The sequence below is a fragment of the Ornithorhynchus anatinus genome, chromosome 5 (genome assembly GCF_004115215.2).
Source record: "Ornithorhynchus anatinus isolate Pmale09 chromosome 5, mOrnAna1.pri.v4, whole genome shotgun sequence".
In the NCBI taxonomy this organism is placed as follows: domain Eukaryota; kingdom Metazoa; phylum Chordata; class Mammalia; order Monotremata; family Ornithorhynchidae; genus Ornithorhynchus; species Ornithorhynchus anatinus.
Window position 1 is genome coordinate 40,221,672 of NC_041732.1, and position 26,760 is coordinate 40,248,431.

At 41.1% G+C, this 26,760-nt stretch overlaps 1 protein-coding gene across 2 annotated transcripts in view; it reads right to left on the reverse strand.

The window, feature by feature from the left end:
* KAT6A (lysine acetyltransferase 6A) overlaps window positions 1-26,760 on the reverse strand; it is a 95,823-nt gene that overhangs the window by 7,688 nt on the left and 61,375 nt on the right. For both annotated transcript variants that reach the window (XM_029064695.2, XM_029064697.2), the window contains exons 10-16: window positions 9,999-10,140; window positions 8,911-9,072; window positions 7,806-7,899; window positions 4,946-5,177; window positions 3,724-3,925; window positions 2,424-3,032; window positions 483-789 (exon numbers count right to left, since the gene is read on the reverse strand). In XM_029064695.2, coding sequence (XP_028920528.1) covers window positions 483-789; window positions 2,424-3,032; window positions 3,724-3,925; window positions 4,946-5,177; window positions 7,806-7,899; window positions 8,911-9,072; window positions 9,999-10,140 — 1,748 coding nt within the window. The remainder of the gene's footprint in view (window positions 1-482; window positions 790-2,423; window positions 3,033-3,723; window positions 3,926-4,945; window positions 5,178-7,805; window positions 7,900-8,910; window positions 9,073-9,998; window positions 10,141-26,760) is intronic.

Consider the following 26,760-nt stretch of genomic DNA (forward strand, 5'->3'; position numbering starts at 1 on the left):
GACAGATACATGAGGAAGATAAAATGAACCAGTCAGGGAAGGATAATCCACTTTCATCGCTAGAAAAGTAGGAAACTTGTGCATTTATATCATCCTGAAATGTCAGTTTCCCTACTCAGCTTTTAAGTAAAAACCTCCAAGTGAAAAGGAGCTAGGAGAGAGTCTTAAGGAGTTATGTATTAAAAATTTGAGCTATTGTGGTAAGGGAGAAAAAGTCTTACAACTGAAGTAAAAGAAGAAAGCGGGGAGAGGGAGTGAGGGAAGACACCACCAAGCGATAGAGGAACATATAAGCAGCTGACTATATTTGACAAGGGCTTTAATAATTACCAAACCACAAGCCTCATTCAGTCATTGTGAAAGAGGGCTCTGCGAGTTATACCAGTCTTTGTGGGATTCCTTTCCTGCCCAGTTCAGTTATTGTTGCTATATCCCCCCTTACTGTGAAAAACCACCACTTTGCACAATCCTGTGAAACATACCTTCAGCATCATCCGATTCCTCCTCCTCATCTTTGGACTTCCTCTTACAAGAGGGTCGATGCCTGAGGACGTCTTGAGGGGGCAAACGATGGAAGTAGTCCCTGGAGAACAACTCATTCTCATCCTCTTCCTCCTCCTCTTCGTCAAGCTCAAACGTGGGCTCCAATCGGGGCATTGGCCTCTCAGAGTCAGAGTCTTCGAAAGGTTCATCTAACACCTCTGTTGTTTCAGAAATAGTTTCCGTGACCACACTGCTATTGTGGTGCTTGCGTTTTCGGACTCTCCTTCGCCGATGAAGAATTGGCTTCTATTTAAAACACGGGAAAAGAGACACTTTTAAGAACAATAAGATCAAGCTGCTGACTACTAGAGGCAACACAATCCAGAGTAAAGAGCAATCGATTAGGAGTCAGGTGACCTTGGCTTTTTTCTGTGTTCCCAATTGACTGCAAGCTTGCTGTGGGAAGGGATTAGGTCTATCAACTCTATTGTATTGTACTCTCCCAATCTCCAACTCTATTGTATTGTACTCTCCCAATCACTCAATACAGTGTTCTACACAGGGTAAGCACTCAAATTCCAGTGATTGATTACTCTGGACAATAGAGTCAAGCTGTGTAATCTTACTCTGAGCAAAATGGAACATTAGACATTCTACCAAATGTATCAGGTGTTTTGAAGTTCTCAAAGATAAACTGAGCACAATATATGAATCCAGGAGGAGGCTCTAGGACCCAAATAATTCTAACCACTACTCAAATCTTCCTGGTTCAGGGGAGTGGAAATTGTGTTGTCCTGTCCCTTGGTTGTCTCTCAGCAGGTACATTTGAGAAATTCAAACAGCTTTTTACCCGCATTTTTTAAAAAATGACCTCCCTTGGATTAAGTATTTTTTGACTTGAAAAAAAAACGCTCTACGGGTTGTCAACTTTCCAAATATCTTAAGGATTCTTTTTCTCTTGGTGTTTATTGACTTTGAACATTGGCAGGACTGATATAATTAAAGAGATGGACTACTCCTGTTCTGCGTAATCCACATTTCTAGGGTCCCCTGAGACCGATGTGGCCTCTGGTGGTGGGAGTAGTTCTTGGTTTGATTTGCATCTTGCTGACTTATGCCAGGATCTTACTTCACTTCCCTCTTTCATGTTCCCTGCTATACCCCCAAGGAACTTTTTGTGGGTGACCCACACATTCTCTATCACAAGATGGAATACAATAGTTTGAAGGAGTGTGCCTGTAAAATGAGACAATCAAAAAGCGTTCTGAATTTCCAAGCGGGAAGACGATGAGAAGAGATGGCATGGGTCAGGGGTATCCAAAGGGACAGAAGATTTCTGGCTGGGCAGGTTTGCTCTGATGGTTTCAGAGCATAGCTATTCTGCTTTTAATTTTCCCTAGCTCCGTTCTCATGCTCAGTATCATGGGAGGAAATGTTCAGAATCCTTCCAAACTGAGGTTCAGACTACAAATCCTGATTTTGAACTCAAAACCACGGTTGCTCCTGCTTACCTGAACCTGCAGCTTTTGAGATAATTCCAGAAGATTCTGCTTTTAATTTTCCCTAGAACCCTGTTCTCATGCCCAGTACTATGGGAAGAAATGCTCAGAATCCTTCCAAACTGAGGATCAGATTTAAAATCCTGATTTTGATCTTAAAACCAAGGCTTGTTCCTGCTTGCTTGAATTCCCAGCCTTTAAGCCAATTCCATAGGGAGATAGAGCAATGACATCTGCTAGCAATTATTTTCACCAGAGAAGAACTCACAAATATTTCTGATTTTCCTTGGGAAGAGCTGAGGCAACCAAATATAGGCGCCTCAATTTATAAACAATGAAGAAAAACCCTATAACCATCCATATTAAATCCCATAGAGAAAAATGGGAAATATGCACTCTTTTCTAAGGTGAGAGGGAAGGAATGAATGAAGACACTACTACCTTTCGTTTCAACGTGGGCTTAGTCAGAACCGGTGGAGAAGTTGATCGAGGACTTTCAGGTTCTTCTTCTTCTTCCTCGCTACTCTCACTAAAGCTCCTCAGGAGGGCTCGGTCACCATCGCTATATCGACGAGGCAATCTATCACTCCCTTCTGGCAATCTGCACTTCAGAACCTCTGGGGTTTTCTTCAGCTGACCTCTCCAAATCTCAACACCTTCACTGTATCGTCTCCTGGGGACTTCTGATTTCTCATCTTTACCATAACGCCCTGGAGAGGCTGCTGGCTGATCCTCACATTCAGTATATTGCCCCTGAGAGGGGGCAGATTTCTCCTCACATTCACTGTATCGTCCCCGGGGAACCGATGGCGTTTCTTCTACAAGTAGTTTGGATTCTTTCTCACAAAAAGGCTCTCTGATCTTTTTGCTCTTCCGCCCCCATCGGCCTCTCCTTGATGGCTGATTATTTGCAGGAAGACTATCCAGGGGAAGAACTTGCTTGTTGACCCTAGCAGAATTGGCTGGTGCAACGATGTCGGGTTTCTTTTCACTCTCTAAAGAAGAATAAGGATCTGGCTCTTTTTTCTCCCAAGACGCAGGCTTCACCATCTAAGTTTAAAAAATGAAACAGTCATGTTAATTGATCTACAGCATAGCTTCTCCACCCTTTTTGTTGTGAAAAATGACCAAAGCAAAAATACCTCTGCAGAATTAAAAGCATATACACATTGAAGAAAGAAAAGTAATTTTTGTTCACCGAGTATAAAACTTTAACCAAAACTACAGTAAGTTGGATTGTATATTCTTCCAAACATTTAGTATAGTCCGCTGTACACAGTATGTGCCCAATAAATATCAAAGATTGATTGATTCTACAAAATTTAACAGCAAAGTCAATTAGCCATTTTTACTATTTATAAGAAAGAAAACAACTACGTTTTGCCTCAATTCAATTGTGGTTCACCATAGAGATTCTCTCCTACCTCCATTTTACCTGCTCGACCAGGTTCAACAAAGGTCGTTGTGGGCAGGGAATGTGTCCGTTTATTGTTGCATTGTACTTCACCAAGTGCTTAGTGCAGTGTTACACACACAGTAAACACTCAATAAATATGACTGAATGAACTGAATGAACATCTGTCAATCTTTTACATGACTCATATTACTCATAACGTAACTGTGTGTTTGCTACACTGATATCCAAGTACAATAATAATGGCCAGAGAAATCACAAATTCTGGCAATGTCCTAAAATATATTCCTGTGCTCTAGAAATTGGGATCTATGCTCTTAGACTGACCTCTATTTCCTTTTCCGGGCTCTGCTGCTCTTCATTTTCCCCTTCCTCGGCTTCCTCTTCTTCCTCCTCTGAGACAACAGAGTTGGAGACGATGACAGGTGTCCAACGCAAACATTCAGGATCTACATCAATGGGTCGCAAATTCACCTGAAGCTTCGCCATATGATCTTGGATCAGTTTCTCCCGACGGATGATCACAAATCTGGAAGCAGATAAAACCCTAAAACTGTCAGTGAGCGTAAAGATATAAAACCTTAGGACATGAAATGTAGATAATGTACATGCCCAAACTCATCCAGAATTAGACTGGGTGGCAGGCAGTGTGAGAGGGAAGGTTGCTCTCACTTGAGGTACCCTAAAAATTTGATGAGGTAAAATAATACCCTCTACAAGTCTCTAATGAGCACAAAAGCAGTGTGGTTGAGTGGAAAAAGTTCAGGCCCAGGAATCAAAATACCTACGTTCTAATCCCAGCTCAGCCACTTGCCTCCTGTGGGACCCCAGGTAAGTCACTTAACTTCTCTGTGCCTCAGGTTCCTCATTTGAAAAATGGGGGTTAAATACTTGCTCTCCCTGCTATTTAGTCTGTGATCCCCATATGGGGCAAGGCCTGTGTCCGGACTGATTACCTTGAACCTTAACCCAGTGCTTAGTACATAGTAAGTGCTTGTCACAAAGAAAGCACTTAACAAATACTACGTTTCTCATTATTATGGAGAAAATGTCTCCTGATGATGAACTCACACTACAGTACCCCACTTAGACCCAAGACATGTGCACAGTTTCAGAGTCCAAGGGGGAGCATTTGAGGGGAGGACTGAGGTGTGGACCTACAGAATGCCAACTGATAATCTCTGGAGTGTATTTACAGCTCCACTCTAACAAAACATTGGCCTTTCTCGGTCCAGACAAATTGTGGACGTAGGGATGACAGCTGGCTGCTGTGTGGGGCGGGTAGCGTGACTACTGTTGACAGTTGGGTCTATTTTTCCCCTTCAGCTGGACACGGAGAAGTGACCTGAATGTTTCTATACCAGAAACTGTTTCCAGTAAAAGTAGGGGTCCTGGGATTTAATATGCTACACAGATTTCACTTGCTTGTCTTATTTTTCCAGATTTGCTCCACTGTCATCCTTAACCCCATATACTTGACCTAATGCAAAAAATGTGAAACAAGCTTTTTGACTACCAGGAGAGCTATATGGAAGGAGACTGTACTTACTGGTCACTACGAAAATCCAGCATTCGGAGGTGGTGAAGGGTGGATGTAATGTCTTGAGGGCAAATTCCAGTCAATTTGCTTAACTTCTTAATGCTGATTTGTTTGTCATTTTGGTGATAAAGGCACTCCAATATTACACTTTTCCAGTAAGCCATGTAGGAAAGGCGACCCAGATCAGACAACGGTTTCTCTGGAGACCCTGCTTGGCCTTCTCGCTTTGATAACAAATAACCTAAGGAAACCCAGATGCCACATGTCAGAGAGCTTGAAGGGTGGTTCCAACAACATCATATCCCTTCTTCATTAATTCAGACATTCAATTTAATACTAACATTAGGGTTACTCCCTCAACAAAAGTCTGACAGAATTCTCTCTTACTTAAGACCTTGAATTCATTCATTTGATTGTATTTATTGAGTGCTTACTGTGTGCAGAACACTGTACTAAGTGCTTGGAAAGTAGAATTCAACAGATTGTGAATCCCATGTGAGACAGGGACTGTGTCTGAACTGATTACCTTGCATCTACCCCCGTGCTTAGCACATACTAAGCATAATAATAATAATTATAATAATTCATTTGGGCCCAATCAAAATAATGAGCTTCAGACCAACTTTGACCAGGTAAGCTCATTATGAGCAAGGAGCCTGTATGCTAGTTCTGTTGCACTGTACTCTTCCAAGCGCTTAGTACAGTGCTCTGCCCATAGTAAGCGCTCAATAAATACCATTGATTCATTAATTTTGGTCCATGGAGCTTTCTGAGAGGAAGTCACTACACTGCAAAGCTCCATGGAGTAAGAAAAATACTAGGACCACTAGATGGCAACAGTTACTCATTTTGAATGGAAAACAATGAGGAATGCATCTTCCCCCATATCAGACCCTGTAAATCGGGCGGGTGACAAGAGATACCTCCATTTTACAGACCAAATCTCTGGTATATTGAATGACCCCTATCACACTGTCCCCTGGTCTCTAATCCATTAGTGGCACGAATGGACGCCGGGCACTACAGCCTGACTGGCTCAGAAGTCACTTCTATGAAATCCCGGAATAAATCTAAGTGAGCGGAGGGGTGGGAAGAAGCATTTGATGAGTGAAAGTTTCTTGATTTCCATCTGCTGACCTCCTAACTGGCTCAGGGGCATTTTACTTGCTCCGACTGAGTTAGCACCCCTCAAAGACAGATCAGCCCAGGATGGCCCGTGCAGTCACCAACCCACTAGAGTTCTTGCAGTAACCCAATGTGCCAGTCTGAGCCTAAACAAGACTATCACTACCAACATATCTTGTTTCTCTTCTCCCTACAGGAATCTTCCCTAGTCCTCTTTCCTCTTCTTTTTGCCTTGTACATTATTTTTCTCTTCTCCCACTAAAATTCCCTCCCTTAAATAGAGAGCATAAAGCACTAAGTGAATGTAAAAAGAAAATGGGAACTGATGAAATAGATGGGGGTCAATAAAATTGTATTTATTGAGTGCTTATTTGGGCAGGCCACTGCACTAAACATCTGGGACAGTACAACAGAGTTAGTAGACATGATCCCTGCCCTCGAGGAGCTTACAAATCAAGCTCAAGAAATGGAAAATTAAATAGATTACAGGCAGGAGGAAGCAAGTGGGTACGGAGATATACATATAAGTGCAACAGAGGGGCATGCGCAACTAAGTGCTTTACATGATGTGCAAATGCTGAAGCAAAAATTGGGGAGGAAACAGGGTTGGGAGAAGAGATATTCATCAGGGAAGACCTCTTGGAGGAGATGTGATTCAACAGGACATTGAAGAAGGGGAAAGCAAGATGTGACGTACAAAGGAATCCAGGCAAAAAGGAGGTAATGAGCAAGAAGTCGTGGCAAGAAAGATGAGGAGGCACAGTGAGTAGTTTGCCTTGGGGGGAACGAAGTATTCTAACTGTGCTATAGTCAGAGAGAAGTGAGGATATGTAGTTGGGTAGTTGGGGGTTGGGGAGGAAAGCTGACTGAGTGTCTTAAAACCAATAAGATGCACTCAAATCCTGATGTACAGTCTAGAGTTTAATTCACAGAGATTGCTAGAACATTACCCTCTGAATGCATAATAATTTGCACCACATTAGTAGCAAATAAAGCTTTTTATATTTCATTTTGAAAACAACATTAAAAAGTATTCCAAAATTTTAATTTAGCAATAGCTTCTTCTGAAATCCCTAGGCTTATTGTAAATTATGAATCTTGAATAGCATTATCTTTTTGTACACCATTTTACAATAAAAATCTGAAGACTATAGGGCAGAATATATTTTCATTTTCATTTCTTGATGGAGCTTTTTAACAAAAACAGTTATTATTGTTATCATTATTACTGCAATATTGGTTAAGCCCTTACTCTGTGCCAAGCAATGTTCGAAGCACTGAAGTAGATACAAATTAATCAGGACAGACACAGTCCCTGTCCCTCATGGGAAAGTCACAGTCTAAGTAGACAAGAGAACAGGATACAGATATTTTCCAGGTCACTCATTGCTGTAAGATTGCAGCAGCATGAGTCTTATACTTCCAATCTTAACCCCATTTCATCAGATTTGTAATCTATTTTTAGTATAGACAGACGAGAGGGTTCACAGGCAATGTGACAACGGAAAAATGGGATATACACTAAATATCACTCCTTTAAAATATTTTATTTTACCCCCAAAGGACTGGTGATTTTATGAAGTACAGAACTCACTTTAATCTGAGTGAAAAAATTTCACCCTTAAAAATGGCATGGCCAAGGCACTAAGAACCAGTGCAGTTTATTAGCTTCTTCCAAATGATTCCAAAACTTAAAGAGGGACTGAGATGGTGACTAACAATTACATAGCAATAGGACACTTACTGAAGTCGATAAGGAACCGGCCATAGCCCTTACGCTGGTACTGGGGAAGAATCATTATACAGGAAACATTGTACTTCTGCTGGCAGTGCTTTTCCTAGAGAGAAAATAGACACGAAATTTAAAAACAACAGACTGGAGAGATTGAATTGGAGTACTAATTATCAAGAAACAAAGAAAAACAGTGAGAGCCACAGCCCTCTTCCCTTGGGAATGGCCATGCAAATCAAGAGAAAAATACCCCATTGAGAGAAGATACGCCAATATTAAGTCATTGCCATTACCCTTAAAGGAATCATCCCAGGGGACTAAAGGAAATGAGATCTGACATTTGTACATTCTTTCTGTAACTCAGAAGCAGATTGAAAATGCCAGAAAGGGCCATGTAGGAATCCCAAGTCCTTAGCAATTCCTCACAGGCATAGAAATAAAGGTACTCAGAGACCCTATTCTGTTCTAAGGGTGGGGAGACAAATCTAGCACTTACAGTTGGAAGAATTTGAAGCTGCTCATCATCTATACAGTGCTTTGCACACAGTAAGTGCTCAAATGAATCTAGATAACCTTCTAGGAAAAAAAACTGCACCGTAACTGGAACACAAAGGCAAAAGGTTAGCAAGCATTGGCAGGGAGGGAGGGAGGGTGGAAAAGGAAGAATACTCTTCAATAAATATATTCCTAGCTTCTACAATATGGTGAGCTCAGTATCGGTGAAGGATTAATATTATCAGCTTTGGAAGGTCTAAAATGCACATCAGGAAGGGACAATATCTGCTTAGTAAAGAGCTCCGAAAGAACAATGTGGATAATGACTATGTTTACTTCACAAGAAGTTCTATCCATTACCACCAAGGGAATGGGAAGTCATTTAAAATCATCTCCCCTTGAGTGTTAACTGCAGTTCAGATTCCTAAGAGAATATATTCTGCTCAGCATTAAGCAGCTTCAGGCATTAAGAATCTCTGAATTGCTTCTCTGTAGATTCAAAGGCCAAATAATTTTCAGTTGTTGGAAGACACCCGGTGAACACTATCTCCTACTGTTTCCTTGGAAGGGTGGGCCCAGAACAGCTCTAAATTTCCAAGGGAGCCCCAGTTTATAGGCTCACCTTGGAAAAGTAGCCAACAAGATGGCAGCCCTTGACATCATTCTGGGTCAGCACATAAAAAAGAAATGGTTCTACATCATAATAGAGAGTCTTATGGTCCAGGAACAGCTTTGCCAACAGACACAGGTTCTGACAGTAAATGGTACTGACATTTCCATCCACCTAAAAGAAAAAAGGAAAATGTCAACTCTGGTATTGTTACATTCTAGCAATCTCCAAAGGATGTCTCAGGGTCAGGTGTAGGAAACACCAAAAGTGATATTTAGCATATGGCCAGCATTTAGGGTTTAACCCAATGCTTATGTGCCTTCTCTCCACTCTTTCCCTGGTTGGTCATTGGTCTCTCTCTCTCACACACAAACATACACACACACACACTTTTTTTAAATTATATTTAAACCTGCAAGCTTTATATTTTTCTCCTAGAATCACTGCCAAATCCCCCCTAATTCTGCTATGATGACTTTTAAGTTGTTAGCACATCTTTGTGTTATATTGTAAATGGCATCAAGTGGTTTAGAATGTGAGATCTGGAAGGCTTTAGTCACTTTTAAATGTGTCACAGTACTATACCCTGAGCTGGGGCCCTGACACACTATGAAGAAGTCCCTGCCACAGGCTGTCATATCACCGGTTGGCACTACCTATCAGAGAGTTAGTAATATGACTCCTAATATTTATGCTTATAATGGACAAAGAATTTTCATTCTAATCCTCAAACACATACACAAAAAAAGGTTTTACATTAACCAGATATTGTTAATGATGAATTTTAGGCTATAGTGCAAGGCACATTTCAGCCAGAGAGAGGAATTATCATTCACTCTCCAAATACAATAAAATCACTTCTGAAAAAACTGTTAATGAGCTTTTAATATATCTGAAAATTAATAGCTTGTAAATCAGCCATATTTACAGTCAATACTCTGCCCAACTACCATTCTGTACTTTATAGTAATGAAATGAGAGTTAGGATGAGTCATTCCAATGGAAATAACTAAAAATCTAAGAACAGTTTGTTCAGCTGGATACAGATTATCACTAAAGTGATAAAGGAAAAGAGCCACAAACCACTTGTTCCAACTTACTTCGAAGACGGATATATTATTTTTTCTGTAAATTTCATTGGCTGGAGGATGGAACCAACCACATTTCTTCATATGCTGCTGTAGGATAGTTCTACTTTTCATGTACTTTAGGCAGAATTCACAAAGATACAACTTGGGTAGCCTGTAAAGAAGACAAATGGAGCTTTCATTTTCTAAAGAAATTCATCAAAAATATTTACCGCAGGATTTAGTTCATCCAGAACTCATAGTGATGAGGAACATTTTTTGGAGTTGCAACAATATTATTCAATAAGAAAACAAAAGCTCGAACCACCTACACACATTACTCATATTATTATTTTTATTTACACATTAACATTTTTAGGAGCTTTACAATGACTATTACATCTTTCGAGATCCCTAAAAAATAAGCACTGATATTTGCCTACTTGTGAACATAACTGTGAAAAGACAAACAATACGATTAAATGATTTGTGTCTGAATAGTACTTGTAAAGTCCCGATAAAACGAAGGGCATTTGCTAATCTACCAATGAAATCTACTGAGTGCTTACTGTGTGCAGAGCACTGTACTAAAAGCTAGGGAAAGTGCAGTACAAAAGAGGTGGTAGATACAATCCCTGCCCAAAAGCTTTTTTTACTTGTAGTAGCATTTATTGGGCTTCCATTTGTACGAGGCACTTAGAAAGAACAGAGTGGGATATTTCCTCTCCACCAAGAATTTATATTGATAGGCGAGAGAAACAAAAGTATTTACAATGAGAGTGGCTAAAGCTAAACAAAGCAGAGGTGTGTGTGTGTGTCTCTCTGTGTGTGTGTGTGTGTGTGTGTGTGTGTGTGTGTGTGGAGAGTGCATGGGACTGGAGGTCAGAAAGACCTGGGTTCTAATCCCAATGTGTGACCTTGGGCAAGTCACTTCACTTCTCTGCACCTCAGTTACCTCATCTGTAAAATGGGGGTTAAGATTGTGAGCCCCATGTGGGACAGGGATGATGTCAAACCTTTTTACCTTGTATCTACCCCAGAGCTTAGAAAAGTGCCTGGTATATAAGAAGGGCTTAACAAATACCATTTAATAGTAGTACCATTTATACATATATAGATAGAATATCCTTATCCTCATGTGTGTGTGTACGTGCACTGTGTGTGTGTGTGTGCGCGCGTGTGTGTGTATGCACTAGAGTTGGCTAATGGGATGATATGGCTTAGGGTGATGGGAAATTAATCAAATTAATCAACAGGTTGTTGAAGGAGGTGGAATATGAGCAAGTTGAATGTGGGGAGAACAGTGGTCGAGCCTACGTGGAGAGGGAGGGAGTTCCAAGCTGGGGGAACTGCGTAAGCAAGGTTATGGAGGCAAGAGAGTGGAAAGCAAGGTACAATTAGAAGACTGGTTTGGGAGGAGCAAAAACAGCAAGTTGGACAAGGAAGAGGAGGAGAAGAATCAGAAAGGTAAGGTGGGGCCAGTAAAAGAGAGTCTTGAAGACTAACTGTGAGGAGTTGTTTGTTTTTTTCTTATATGAAAGGACAAAGGAAACCAGTAGAGGGTTTAAGGAGGGGAGGGATATGGGCCAAGTGACACTTTAGGAAAATGATCCGGGCAGCAGCATGGAGAATAAACTGGATTGGAAAGAGGCTGGAGGCTGGGAGACCAGCAAAGCGGCTAATGCGACAGTCTAACCACGGCAAGACCACGGTTTGTAATAATAATAACAAAATAATTAACAATTATGGTATTTGTTAAGCTCACACTCTGCACTGTTCCAAGCAATGGGGGTAGATTCGAGATAATCTGGTCAGACACAGTCCCTGTCCCACATGGGGCTCACAGTGCGAGTAGACGGGAGAACAGGTGTCGAATTCCCATTTTACAGATGGGGTAACTGAGGCAGAGAAGATAAGTGACTTGCTTATGGTCACCCAGGACTGGGATTAGAACTGGGATTAGAACCCAGGTCCTGGGACTCCCAGGCTCATGCTCTTTCCAATAGGCCACATTGCTCCTCATGCTAAGGTGGCAGCAGTTTAGGAGAGGAAGGCTGCATCTGGGGAAACACTGTGCCTAGTTATACGTTTAGCCCAATAGTTCTTGCTTAACTATATAATTCATTAACGATAAATTTTCAGGACTAACCTGAACTCTAATAACAGTCATGAGGTTGACAGTTCTTGTCCAAAAATAGTTAAATTACTTCACAGAAGTCTAAAATTTTATACCTGAAAGCATCTGATATAATCAACAATAGAACCACAATAGATTATTATAGAGCAATCCCCTGGATAATACAACTGAATTTTAATAGCTACATTATCTGGAATGCTCTCTCCGAGTATCACACAACTACCAAGTTTACCTCCGCTTAACTACTTCCTTTCCCTCCTTTTGAAGTATTTTGACTGATTTGAGAAGACTAAAACCTTTCTTAAAATATCAGTAGATAATGACTTTTAACATGGATAATGACAGACTTGTAAACACTCAGTGTCTTTTTGCTGAATAGAATGAGAAGGATAATCCTTGGAAAACTAAGTACTATATTTGCACATACACCCACAGGAATTATAAAAAAAATTTTACTATTGGTAAATATTTTATCTTTGACCATGCAACTAAATGCACTGTTCTTTTTTTTTATCATGTTTAATATACTTATATTGTTTTGCTCAATTTCCTAAAACTTGGAAATGCAGTTTATGTTATTTCCTGTGGAAAACTAGACTTTAATGCTCTTTCACTTAATACATTTTAACAGAATCAATTATGGAGTGCTAACGGGAATGGAGCAATATAACCTTTCATACTTTTCCCTTCTACGCACTTTAGACAATGTAATTTATATCATACTTCATGGTTTATTTGGAAATATTTTGTCATGGGGGGGGAAGAGATGAGGGGGAGGGAGAGAGAAGGAGAGAGAGAGAGCGTGCACCCCATGCTAAGGCCCTCAATTCTCCCTTATCAGTTAGCATTCACTGAGTGTCTGGAGAGTAGCATCCTGATCTAGAAATGAGATAGTACCAGGCAGTAGGGGTGCCAGTGTTTCATTCTGAGCACAGAAGCCAACAGGAAGCATGAATTTTATGTGTGAGGAACGATTAGAAGGGGCAGGACTTCAAACAACTAAGTCAGAAAATCACCATTTTGGGTGTTTCTAGTCCTAACTGGAAATGCTCAGCTACTGCAAGAACAAGTCTAAGATTCCAGTCATCGCTCCCATGGAGTGGACATCTGAGATGGACAGGTGCCAAAATGTGCTGGGTGATAGCCCAGATTTCCAGGTCGAATAGGTCTCTGTTGTGCAGGTAAAGAGAGACCATTTGGGCTAAAAATCTGGAAGCAGCATCATGACCTAGTGGAAAGAGCACTGGACTGGAAATCAGGAGTCTTGAACTCTAATCCTGGTCCCGCTGTTTGCCTGCTGTGTGGCTTTGGGCAAGTCACTTAACTTTCTTTTGCCTCCATCTCTTCATCTGTAAAAGGGAGATTAAGTACCTACCTGCTTACATGTGCTCTCTCTTTCTCCCCCGTTCACTGGGCACCTCACATGATCTGATTGCATTGCATCTACCCCACCATTATTATTAAATAACCCACACTTCTCTGGCATCTACCCAGAACTAATTTGCTTCTGGATGAGAGAACCTATGACGTGCCCATTTGCCCAGTGAGTATCAGAAGCCCAAAGGATAACCTCACCTATGCCCCAAGGTCTCCTAAAAGCAAATTTATAGCCATTTTTGATCTGGTCAAATTAATTTCCCATTGGGCAGAGCTCTGGTCTACTCAAAATCAAGGGCTCCTAGATGCCGCAAGGTCCATCAATCCATCAATCAAGAGCATTTACTGACCATTTACTGGCATTTACTGTCCATTTACAATCAAGAGCATTTACTGATCTCCTGTATTCTGGGCTTGGGAGAGTTTCACAAGAAGAAAAGAACTATACCTGACTTTAGGAGGCTTACAACTTTGGGAGATTCACCTAGGATGGACTTTTTTGCCACAAAATTGTCAGGGAATTCATGAGAGGTCAGAAGGGTAGGTGGTAAGAGCAGAGGGGGACATGACTTGGAGTTAGGTTTAGAATGGCTGAAACAGCTAGGAAGTGGGAATTGATGATGGGACAATAAAACTCTTGTGAAACAGAGGCCAGGGATAGGGGAATTTGAAGGCAGCCCAGAGTTTGGATCTCCATCTACGGTGCTCAGCAACACGACAGCGTGAGCCGAGGAAGCAGACTTGCCTGAGGGTGAGGTGATCCAGGGCTGGTGATGGGTGCATGTCAGAGTGATGGAAGGACATGGGAGTAAGGGGTTGCATATGGTGGAAGGGGTAGGGTTGAGGGTTTGAAATTTGGCATCAAAGGAGAGGATGTTGACAGGGAATCTGAGAGGGTATAACATTCTGGCACAGGTGGAGGAGGTGTTCAAGATTCAGTGGTCCCATTGGGTAAGTAGGAGATGTGAATCTCCCTGGGAGAATGTGGTAGGGGAGGCAGTAATTCATGGCTCCTAAAATGATCCCCTCAATTGATAGATTGCTTTACTGCATAGCTCTCTCAAGTGTTTTCCCCTCAGAAGACTATTCAAATTAACATAGCCTACACAGAATAAAAGGAATAAAATTATCACTCTCTCAATTGAGCTATATGAAATGAAGCTCAGCAACTTACCCACATTCTTTTATGCTAAAAATCCCATAAGCAATTTTACTGCATCTAAACTTAAGGCTCCAAAGCAATTCCCAAGACACAATTTTACTTCCTGGGGCAAGAACGGTGAACTGAATAAAAAGCAAATACTTTTCCCTACTGTTCGAATCTGAAAGACCTTAAAAAAGGAATTGCAATGCTTGGAAAAAAAAAAACAGCTGTCAGCCCAAACATCCTTTCCATACCTCTGTGCAAACTAATTCTGACTTCAGGTCTAAGTACCTAAAGTCTGTCAATCTATCTTTTTATGTGTCCATTTAAGGATAGATAGAGAGGTAGCAAAGTTTAAGAGGAGACTATTTGATTTTTGAAGAATTTGAGGCATTCTAATCAGAATTAGAAATACACTGGTCTCTAAAAGTAAAACACAGTTTTGTGGTTTCTGTCAATCTATCTTTTTATGTGTCCATTTAAGGATAGATAGAGAGGTAGCAAAGTTTAAGAGGAGACTATTTGATTTTTGAAGAATTTGAGGCATTCTAATCAGAATTAGAAATACACTGGTCTCTAAAAGTAAAACACAGTTTTGTGGTTTGTTTCTACCCAACACAGCTTTCACTGAAAATATTTCCAGCTTTCACATCAACATCCAAACCCCTGGTTTTGCTAGCCAAGAGGGACTCACTTGATAAGCCTCTGATCGGAAGCTTAAGATTTCTTCCACACATTTTTAAAAGTATCTCCAATTCTTTTGCTAAATGATAAATCATAAAGAATACCATTAGCCTAAATATAAATTCAATATTAGAAAAAATCCTATATAAGTGCATTAATATAGCCAACTTTTGATTATTCTTGCTAATTGGAGACAAGAATAGCATGAACCAATTGAAGCCATAAACACTCTCTCAAAGCCTCATTTAACCAAAAATTTCAGTCTCCTCATGCACTAAACTTTCATCAGGGCAACTGACAAGAAGGAAAATTTACTCCTGATACTTTTAATTTCACCCTTTCTCTCTTTGTGTTCATTCACCAGGGGAAGCATTAATCATCCGTGACGTAGCAAAAAAAAAAAGGCAGCAGAAAACTTGCAGAGGGCATAGACAAAGCACAGACTGGATTAGCAACTTCTGAACGATTAAGTTGATGATACAAAAGTCTCAATGAATTCTAAAGACTGTCTCCAACTATGTGCCCTCCCTCATCTCTGAGAGACCATTCCTCCTCCCACCTTAAAAACCCTACTAAACTCATATCTTCTTCAGGAAGCTTTCTCTGACAAGCCTCTCATCTCTCCACCCTATTCTCCCAATCTTCTGCATTGCCTATGCACTTGTATTCATACCTCCAAGGACTTTCATGCTCAACCCCACTCACACCCCTCAGCACTTACATACATATCCTATGCTCTGCTGCTTCTCCTATCTGTAATTTCTTTTGTCAAGTCTCTCCCTCTAGATTGCAGGATTTTTGTGGGCAGGGGTCACGTCTACCCACTGTTTGGTACCAGTCAATTAATTGTATTTATTGAGCACTTACCTAGTGCAGAGTACTGTACTAAGGACTTGGGAAAATACAATACAGTAGGTAGATATGATCTCTGCTCTCGAGGAGCTTACAGTCTAATGGAGGAGACTGACAGCAAAATATATTACAGGTAGAGGAAGCAACTGAGTTCTCTTCCCCTCTTCAAAACCCTACTTAAAACTCACCTCCTCCAAGAGGCCTTCCCAGACTGAGCTCCTCTTCTCCCTCTACTCCCTCTACCACCCCCCCCTTCACCTCTCCGCAGCTTAACCCTCTTTTCCCCCCATTTCCCTCTGCTCCTCCCCCTCTCCCTTCCCATCCCCTCAGCACTGTATTCGTCTGCTCAACTGTATATATTTTCATTACCCTATTTATTTTGTTAATGAAATGTACAACGCCTTGATTCTATTTAGTTGCCAATGTTTTTACGAGATGTTCTTCCCCTTGACTCTATTTATTGCCATTGTTCTCGTCTGTCTGTCTCCCCCGATTGGACTGTAAACCCGTCAAACGGCAGGGACTGTCTCTATCTGTTGCCGACTTGTTCATTCCAAGCGCTTAGTACAGTGCTCTGCACATAGTAAGCGCTCAATAAATACTACTGAATGAATGAATAAATAATGATATATACGGAAAGGCTGTGTGGTGGGGATGGGGGAACAGCGGAGGGGGGATGGTAGGGAAAAGAAATAGGGTGTGCGGGGGGGGGGGGGGGGGGAGGAGCTCAGTCGGGGAAGGCTTCCTGGAGTACTGACCTGTCCTCTTCTAAGCACTCAGTACAATGCTCTGCACACAGTAAGCACTCAGTAAATATCACTGATGACTGACTAGCTATCAATCCAGAATTAAACACCAACAAACATAGCATAATATATGTTCAGTTAATGATGCTCAGATTTTGTTTAGGATCTTTTTATACTAACACTACTATGATCGTTACTCCCCATCCATCCATGCATCCATCTTTGAACTTTATGTCATCACCGACCCCTCACCCATAACCTCCCTGTGGATGCCTAGTACTCCCTCCCCCTCTCCCCATCTTCATAGTCTTATTAAAATCACATGTCCTCCAAGAGGTTCTCCAATTAAATCCTCTTTTCCCCTACTCCTCTCTTCTAGGCCATCTATGCACTTTTTTATGGCATTGGTTAGCTGAGCACTGTGGAAAGTACTGGGGTAGACACAAGCTGATCAGGTTGGACACAGTAAGTCCCACAAAGGACTCACAGTCTTAAGTGCCATTTTTCAGATAAGGGAACTGAGGAACAGAGAAGTTAAGTGACTTGCCCAAGGTCACACAGCAGACAAGTGGCAGTGCTGGGATTAGAAACCAGTTCTTTCTGCCTCCCAGGCCTGTGCTCTATCCGCTATGCCACGTTGCTTCTCACACGGCTCCCACTTTAATCAGTACCTTTTAAGCAATTGACATTCACCCCAACCCCCGCCCCACAGCACTCTTATGTACATACTTATAATTTTTTCCTTCATTTTAATGTCTAACTCCCCTTCTAGACTGTGAGCTCCTGATGGGCAGGGGATGAGTCAATCAACTTTGTTGTACTATACTCTCCCCAAACACACACAGTTAGTTCTCAATAAATACCACTGATTGATTATCTATGATCTTGCATCTCCTCCCATTACTCATTATTATGAGTCCTTTCTTTTTCGATAGGCAAATCAATTCCTCAGCCTCTCTCTATGTGACATGTAAGGACTCCCCAACAGTTTCACGGACTACTAGCCCACTTTGGCTTATTCACAGTTTTGGGATGATAGGAGACAAAGTGCACTTGAGGACCCGAAAGTGGGTCTTCCTCCCACCTGTCGTGATCAATAACATGAGGTGGGAGTATGCAAAAATTATATGAGGCAGAAACACAAATCAGTCCCAGGGAAATAGAGGCATGTACCCACACTCCTCATTAAGGAAGTGCAAAAGTATATCTGGACTCAGGGGAAGAAGAAACACAGAAACACACAGGACCTGGGATACACACAAAGAAAGCAAGCAGGGCTTGGTGGTGGGGTCAGGAGCACCTGTACGCAACTCGAAGTCATGAAGGATCCAGAATGCTGCTTTTCGATATTAGGACGGGGTGAACTTTGTCACAGGCCCGGCTTTCAGTCAGGCCCTTCCTTACTGAGAAAGGAGGAGAGTGGGCCACCCAAAAAGTTACTGAGAAGCAGCACCACTTAGGGGATAGAGCAAGGGCCTGGGAGTCAGAAGGACTTCTGTTTTAATCCAGGCTCTGCCACTTGTCTGTTGTGTGGCTTGAGGCAAATCATTTCCGTTGTTGGGCAGGAATTGTCTCTGCTCCCGAACTGTACATTCCAAGGGCTTAGTACAGTGCTCTGCACACAGTAAAAACGCTCAATAAATATGATTGAACAAATGAATGTGCCTCAGGTACCTCATCCATAAAATATGGGTTAAGACTGAGAGCCCCAAGTGGAACATGAACTGGGTCCAAACTGATTAGCTTGTATCTACCCCGGCACTTAGTACAGTACCTGGCACTGTACTTAACAAATAACATGAAAAAAACAGTAAAAACTACTGGCTCTATTATAACAGTTCTAATTCAATGACAGTGAGCGTGCCCCATCCAGAATTGGTGGACTTGGGTAAGAATAACAATTGCTTTCCTAATTTTTTTTAAGATAAGTCTCTCTGTCCTAAAATAGCAATTCCAAACTGGCAACCTAACAATCACTGCATCAATTGCTATTTCTTTGTCATGAAGCTGCTTTGCTAAATTTTGTGTTTCTACATAGAAATATTATCTTACCAAATGTTTTTTCTTAACTTCATTTGATGGTGCTGAATATTAATTCCACCAAAAATTTGATTCTCAACATTCTTCCCCAATTTCTGTTCTCTGTACTTCATTTTCAATTCTTTCCTTGTTTTCCCCCATCCTGATCACGACTGCAAATGTTATCGTTAAATCATAGACCTGAAAGGGACTCAAGATATTCTGGTCCGGGCCCCGCCCTCCAAGCAGATGACTGCCTCAACCATCCCGGTGAATAGCTTTCAAATGTAATCTTATATTCCAATTGGGTTCACAAAAACAAGAAATAAGCTTATATTTAACAACTCACAATATAAATTCACAAAATAACCTCACCTCAATTTGCACCACCCCACTATCAAGTACATCACTGCTTCCAAAACAAAAGGTCTATACAATCTGGAACTGAAATGAACAAACATCCTCCTGCCTATCCCAAACACTTTTGTGATAGGAAACAATATGGGATGTTAGGGCTCCTGAAGTACCCATTCTTGCCAGGGCATCTCCTCCTCACTAACTGGGAGGGAGATGGGGAAACAGGAGACAGAGGGAAAGGGAAATAGGAAATGGAGAATGGATGGCAGGTGAAGCAGAGAAGCGGCGTAGCCTTGTGGGTGGGGCAACCAGCCTGGGAGTCGGAAGGACCTGCTTTCTAAACCTGGCTCTGACACTTGCCTGCTGTGTGACCTTGGGCAGGTCATTTCACGTCTCTGTGCCTCAGTTCCCTCATTGGTAAAATGGGGACTGAGACTGTGAGCCCCATGTGAGACAGGGCCTGTGACTAACCTGATCTGCTTCTATCACCCCAATGCTTAGTTTAGGGCCTGGGACATTTTAAGTCAAATACCGCAATTATTATTACCAATATTATGTGAAAGGATGGGGTATGAGACCGGGCTATGAAAGTTGGAGGAAAAAGAGAGGCGAAGGGGAAAAGTACGCAAGAAAGAATGGGAGAAAAAGAGAAAGGAGAAGGAGAGACTATCAAGTGGAAAGGGACAGGAAGGGTATAGGCTCAACCCCTCCTCTGCTGCTGCTACCAGCACCATCCTCCTTCACCATCTCTGGTGCCACCACCCAAATGTCAGCATTTCGGTGGGACCCGGGAAGCCACTACCTATCTCCTGAGCCAAGTGAAAGAGGGAGAGGGCAACTGCAGTTGTCTTATCATCCCAGAATTGGCCCTTCCACGCCCCGGATGGGCGTTTCAGGCAAGATCAGACACCCATGCTTCAGGCAGCACTGGCATCAGCGTGCCTTAGTGAAAAGAGGACGTGGCTTGGGAGTCAAAGGACATGGGTTCTAATCCCGGCTCCGCCACTTGTCTGCTGTGTGACCTTGGGCAAGCCACTTAACTTTTCTGGGCCTCAGTGACTTCATCTGTAAAATGGGGATAAAGACTATGAGCCCCATGTAGGACAACCTGATTAACTTGTACCTAAGCCAGCGCTTAGAACAGTGCTTGGCTATAGTAAGGGCTTAATAAATACCATAATTATCATTATCATTGTTATTATTAGAAGGGCCAATCGGATCATGGTAGTGTTGGCAGGGGTTGCTGCTGCCATACTCCCGAAGAGGATGTAACCGAGAAAGAGGCTCTTCTTCCATTCCTTGCCACTATCACTGAGGGGTTCTTCGCCACCATTCACTCGTCTCCAACTTCCCTAAAACCTATGCCAGCCCCATCTTTCAATACCAACTTTAAATCTTGGGATTTACTGCTCTGATAATCCTTGCTGCTAACCTTGCTTGTTCATGACAGGGATGCAGAAAAGGCAATTGCTCCAATCTTCTTAAAACTCTTCTGTGTAAGCCTTTAAAGTTCTCGGGATTTGATCAATAAATCAGAGAGTTAAGTGACAAACAGGAGTATCTTTTATGAGGGCATATATGAGAAGAATGGGTAGTTAAGATCGTAGGAAGGGGTTGGTAATTTTAAGGGGAAAGAACATAGAAAGAGATCGTTATTCACACTGGATTTTGATATTATTACCACAGTAATAACCATTCCTTATATCTAAAGATGATGCTTCTAATGGTGAGATTTTATTCAACTGGACAATTGATGATAAACTCAGTATCAGACCAGAGAAAAATTTTATTAATGTTTGAATAAACTTCTTTATCTTTACAGGAACTGTCATTGTGGAATAATCTATAAAGGAAACTGTCCTTTGAAATTAGATGGAATAAAACCTTGAGATTATACTGTAAGATATGTATGCCAGAATCCATTTAAGAGTCAGGCCTTAATTGTTTTCCTGGTTTCTACTTTACTTCTAATTTCTGTTTATCATGATCTGGTGCATTTAAATTGTGTTGTTTTCATTCATTCTTTCATGGATGAAAATCACCACAAGTCTTGAAAAGAAATTAGGTTTTAATGAAATTTTCATCAGAAGTATTCAATACCAATTAATTCACAGTAAACTCATTTTAATGGGCCCCCAAGGAAATAGTCACACACCTGTTTGTTATTTTGAAAGTGTCATACTTGAATTTCTAATTTTAATATGACAAGACACAATTAAAGCATAAAGGTCCTAAAGATGGGTAAAAATCAAGAGGTGAGTCTATTCTTAAAAGAAAAGTAGAGAAACTGCTCCCAAGTCCTCCTTAGATTTCCCAGAGTCAAGATAAAGGAAGGGTAAACACAAAGCTGGACCTGGAAATGAAAGCAAAATTAAGAACCTCTGCTCCCCACATGAAACTCAGAGAATTATCAAGATTGAGAAGCAATATTTAAAGAGCTCTTAATGATGTAATCGTTGGTTTTCTTTGGCTTCAACTGTCTTGAGAGAAAAACAAATGAAGAAAACTTGAATACCATACAAGCTCTAAATGTACAAACCCCGACCCATCTTTGTGATAAAGAAATTGGCAAAGATTTATCCATTCACATGAATTAAAAAGACTTGAGATTCAACAGAAATCTAAACATCATTTTCTACCACACGCCGCTGTCAGGTTTACTGCTGGTTTCAAAACTAGTGCTGCATAAATCTCCTTCTAAATTAGTTCAGGTGATGTCATAATTGCACGCCATTTTCCTCTCCCTCCATATCTCTCTCTCATAAAATACACATATATGCACTTTATATATATGTATATATGCATATATATATATATATACATACATACATACAGAGAGAGAGAGTATCTATTATACATTACAGTCTCCGCTCTAGACTGTAAGCCCTCTCTAGACACTAAGACCCCTCTAGACTGTAAACTCCCCACTACACTGCAAACTTGTTGTGGGCAAGGAAGGTGTCTACCAATTCAGATGTACTGAACTCTGCCTAGTGCTTAGTACAGTGCACTGCACAGAGTAAGCCCTCAATAAATTCCACTGGTGATGATGTAAAACACAATCAATTTTAACTGAAGGTGAAATTTTACGCTGGTGCATAGTGTGGCAATTACATATGTAAAATATTTGCAGAAACTGGCCCTCTTTTTGATTCTGCCTCTTGCAATCACAATGTTCTTGTAGCCTCTTCTCTAAAAATGCCAGCCTATTCCTCATGGTCACACTCTGGAATGGTCTGTCATGGTATATTGAGAAGCAGCATGGCATAATGGATAGAGCACAGGCCTGGAAGTCAGAAGGTCTAATCCCAGCTCTGCCATTTGTCTGCTTCACTTCTCGGTGCCTTGGTTACCTCATCTGTAAAATAGGGATTGAGACTGAGGCCTACGTGGGACAGGCATTGTGTCCAACCTGATTTACTTTTATCCACCCCAGCATTTAGTACAGTGCCTGGCACCTAGAAAGTGCTTAACAAATACCATTATTATCATCATTATTATCTGTCGGTTTTTGTCCCTTTGTTTTCTTATAGCTTGGCCATACCTTTTGGGTTAGTACTTCACTGTATCTTTAAAATGTTTCTTGCTTTATTTGAAATATTTAGTGCAATAATCTCTTTATTCCAAAAGTCCGCATCCTTGTGGACTTCTATTCCCAACACCGATGCTCCTCTCATCTCTTCTACCTTGTTGAATATATCTGCTTTGGGACCACATTTCGGAATCATAGAAAATAGCATAAAATTTTCAAGATCCAGTAAGATCCAATAAGCATATCCACTTCCGTCTAATGATGAGAGCACTGTAAACTGAGTTTAATGATCATGGTCATTCCTTGGTCCTGGGGTTTCTAAGGTGGCACGCAGTGGAGACAGCAGTGAAATTCATCCACTTCAACTCCCGTGAGCTCACACCACTCTGGACCCTGCTCTTCTTTCATAAATGACCCACTCCGGGTACCCAGAAATCAAACCACTGAGTTGAAATTATTCATTCAATAGTATTTATTGAGTGCTTACTATGTGCAGAGCACTGTACTAAGCGCTTGGAATGAACAAGTCAGCAACAGATACAGTCCCTGCCGTTTGACGGGCTTACAGTCTAATCGGGGGAGACGGACAGACAAGAACAATGGCAATAAATAGAGTCATGGCCACCTACCAGGCATCTGACAGAATCCCAGATCTTCTATTGAAGACAATGAAAGACCCTAGAAGCCTGACACTATGACCTAGTGCCCAGCACCAAGTTGGAGCCTCAAGTTTCTCCAAATTGTAGGCACACATAATTTTCTTCCTTTCCAAACAGGTATTTATGGGAATATTTAAAAAACAACCACCTGGTCATATACGTCGAAATACTGCTGCAATAAAGTGCAGCAAAGTGACATTCCGAAAGCAATGTGAGAGTTTACACTTTTCTGTGATTAATAGCCAGTTTCTTTGTTCTGCTTGAGCTGCAAAAAAACAATGCAAAATACACACTTTTGAGGGTGTGTTCTTCTTATTCTTTTCCCCTTAAAATGCGGTAGTGGGGTGGTAGAGGAGTTGTGAAAAACCATACAGTCTCCTATGAGTTGATATTATCATCTAGAGTAAAGTAAGCAGAATTTCCTGCTATTTATATCAGATGTCCCTAGAGCAGCACTAGTGTTCTCTCTGCACTCTTGCCTTTTCTAAAACAGAACTGTTACCTTCTCCTTGCCTTAAAGCCATCAATTCCTAGTAATCCAACATATTCATAACATCTTGCTGGGACACTGGGTCCCAGATTATGATATTTCAGGTTTGCAGATCCCTCAATGATATGATTCTGATATGCAGAATCAATCTCCTGGAAGTGGCCCAGTTGTAGAATTTGATTTGGTCATAAAACTAATGTAAATCACTTAATCTCATTATTCAGTACTGAGAATAATGTAAAACTTTGCCCTGTTAAGATCACTTTGCAGCCTCCGCTTTTTTCCTTGAATCAACTTAGTTTGGGAATTCTAACAGTTTACATTATAAAACTGATTTCTTTCTAATGTATTGAACAGTATGTTTCTCTTATTCTTGCCAAACCGTTGAAAGTGTGAGAAAATGTAAAGATACCTCATGGCAACCTATTTATTCTGTAATGAAAAGGAAAAAAAAGGTCTGCAATAAATACATTTTAAAGAGATGAAGTTGGAGTCTCAGAATTTGGAGGATGCTTGATTTTTAGAGGATACTTGATTTTGAAACTTCCTTTTGTGGAATGTGTTACTTTAAATAAAAGCTTCACTGAAATGATACAATTGTTCTGGGAGCTCTGAAAAATGTTTGTAAAGCCAAAGGGTTCTTAGTAATGAGGTTCATTGTAAGAACCCAATACTTTCTTATATTTTGTCAAATTAGGCTAATTTTATAGTGCCACACTAATTCCTTCCATCCCCAGGGATTAGAAAAGCAAGGAACATCCAGCTCCCCTCTAACCAAGGGGTTACATTCTTGCAAAACTCTGAGTTAAGGAAGATTCACAAGTGCATGCATGCTGCATGCTTATAAACAGTTTATTCACATGCTACAAATAGGTTCACGTTGTTAGGCATACTTTCCCTTATTCCCTAACAAAAGTCTAGCCAAAATGCATAGTAAAAACATGCGCTCAGGCAGAATTGAGTTTATTTGTGGTTTTAGTCTCTCTGTGTTTTAGCCTTGTTTACAGTTGATCTACATTCTGAACCAACTTCCTTTTCTAGTTTTAGAGCTCCTGTGGTTGAGACAGCTTGAACAATTCTCACTGAAAACAAAATAAAAGTTTCCAAGCTGCCCAAGAAATTTAACTCCTGGGCAAACCAGTTTGAATAAATGGTACTGATACTAATAATTCACACTCGTACAAACTCCCTTCACTATATAGGGCTCAAAGCATTTTCCAGGCAGTAACTCATTATTAAGGCAATGATCTCCACAAAGCGGATAGGAACATGAACTGAGACAAAATATTTAGGTACTTGACGCGGAGTACAAAAGCTTTCTACTTTCACCAAAGATGCTTTCTACTTTCATTAGATAAACCTATTTAGCGAGTCACACTGCTTTTCACAAGCCCGACCTCAACCTCTTCAAAGGTTAAGCAAAACTATGAAATAAACATACAGTGCTACTGCAAATATAGGCAGAGCTGAGGTAAAATGAGTATAAGGTCGTTATGGGCACTGAACATGTCTGCAAATTTGTTTTATTGTACTCTCCCAAGTCCTTAGTACGTTACTCTTCACATAGTAAGCACTCAATAAATATGACTGATTGATTATAAATTTTTTAAAAAGCCCGATGCAAATTCCATACTCTCACACAGGTTCAGATACCGTTTTACAAACACCTTCACACCCACACACAGTTTCCTGACCTACACCTAACCTCACAATTCTACAAACCTCCTGTTTAAGCTGAAGGCCATAGTTTAATTCAGTTAATGAAGAAGCATGACTTGGTGGAAAGAGCAGGAGCCCGGGAGTAAGGAAATTTGGGTTTTAATCCCAGCTTTGCCACCTGCCTGCTGTGTGACCTTGAGCAAGTCACAATTTCTGTGGGCCTCAGTTTCCTTATCTATAAATAGGAGCTTCAATACCTGATTTTCCTCCTATTTAAACTGTAAGTCCTATGTGGGCAGGGAATATGTCTACCAAATATGTTGTATTCTCACAGCACTTAATACAGTGCTTTACACAGAGTAAGCACTCAATTCCATTGACTGAATGAATGACTGCACCCTGGGTTGGCCACATTCAAACAGCCACTGATATATAAAATTGCAATTCTCCATTCTTTTTGCTGTGCCTTTTAAAGGAAAATGGCTATTTCCAGTGCATAACTGAGAAGCAGCATGGCTCTGTGGAAAGAGCCCGGGCTTGGGAGTCAGAGGTCGTGGTTTCTAATTCCAGTTCTGCCGCTTGCCAGCTGTGTGACTTGGGCAAGTCACTTAACTTCTCTGCGCCTCAGTTCCCTCATCTGTAAAATGGGGATGAAAACTGTGAGCCCCATGTGGGACAACCTGATCACCTTGTATCCCCCCCCCCAGCGCTTAGAACAGTGCTTTGCACATAGTAAGTGCCTAACAAATACCTTTTTTTATTTAAAATGTAAATGCACAGAAAATATTTCCTTCAAAATTTCAATCAACTCAGAGTAGTACTATTCAAGTCAAACATTTCAATCATCAACAGCTCAAATATGATGACCACAACTCTAGATTCCTTCGCATGAGGAGTGCTTGGTGGAATGCTCCAAAAGTGGGAATGAGTTCCACCTTAGCCCATTTCTGGATCACTTCTAGCCTCTAAATCGTTCAGGTTAATGAGACATGATTTTTTCTGCTCAGGGAGAGGGTCCCTTCCCCTTAAACCAGAGTTTCACCCGGTGATCCAACCAGCACACCCAACTTCTTTCTGCCACTGCAGAGGGGAATCTCCCCACCTCTTCTCCTATCTTTCTCTTCCAAGTAACCATCAGT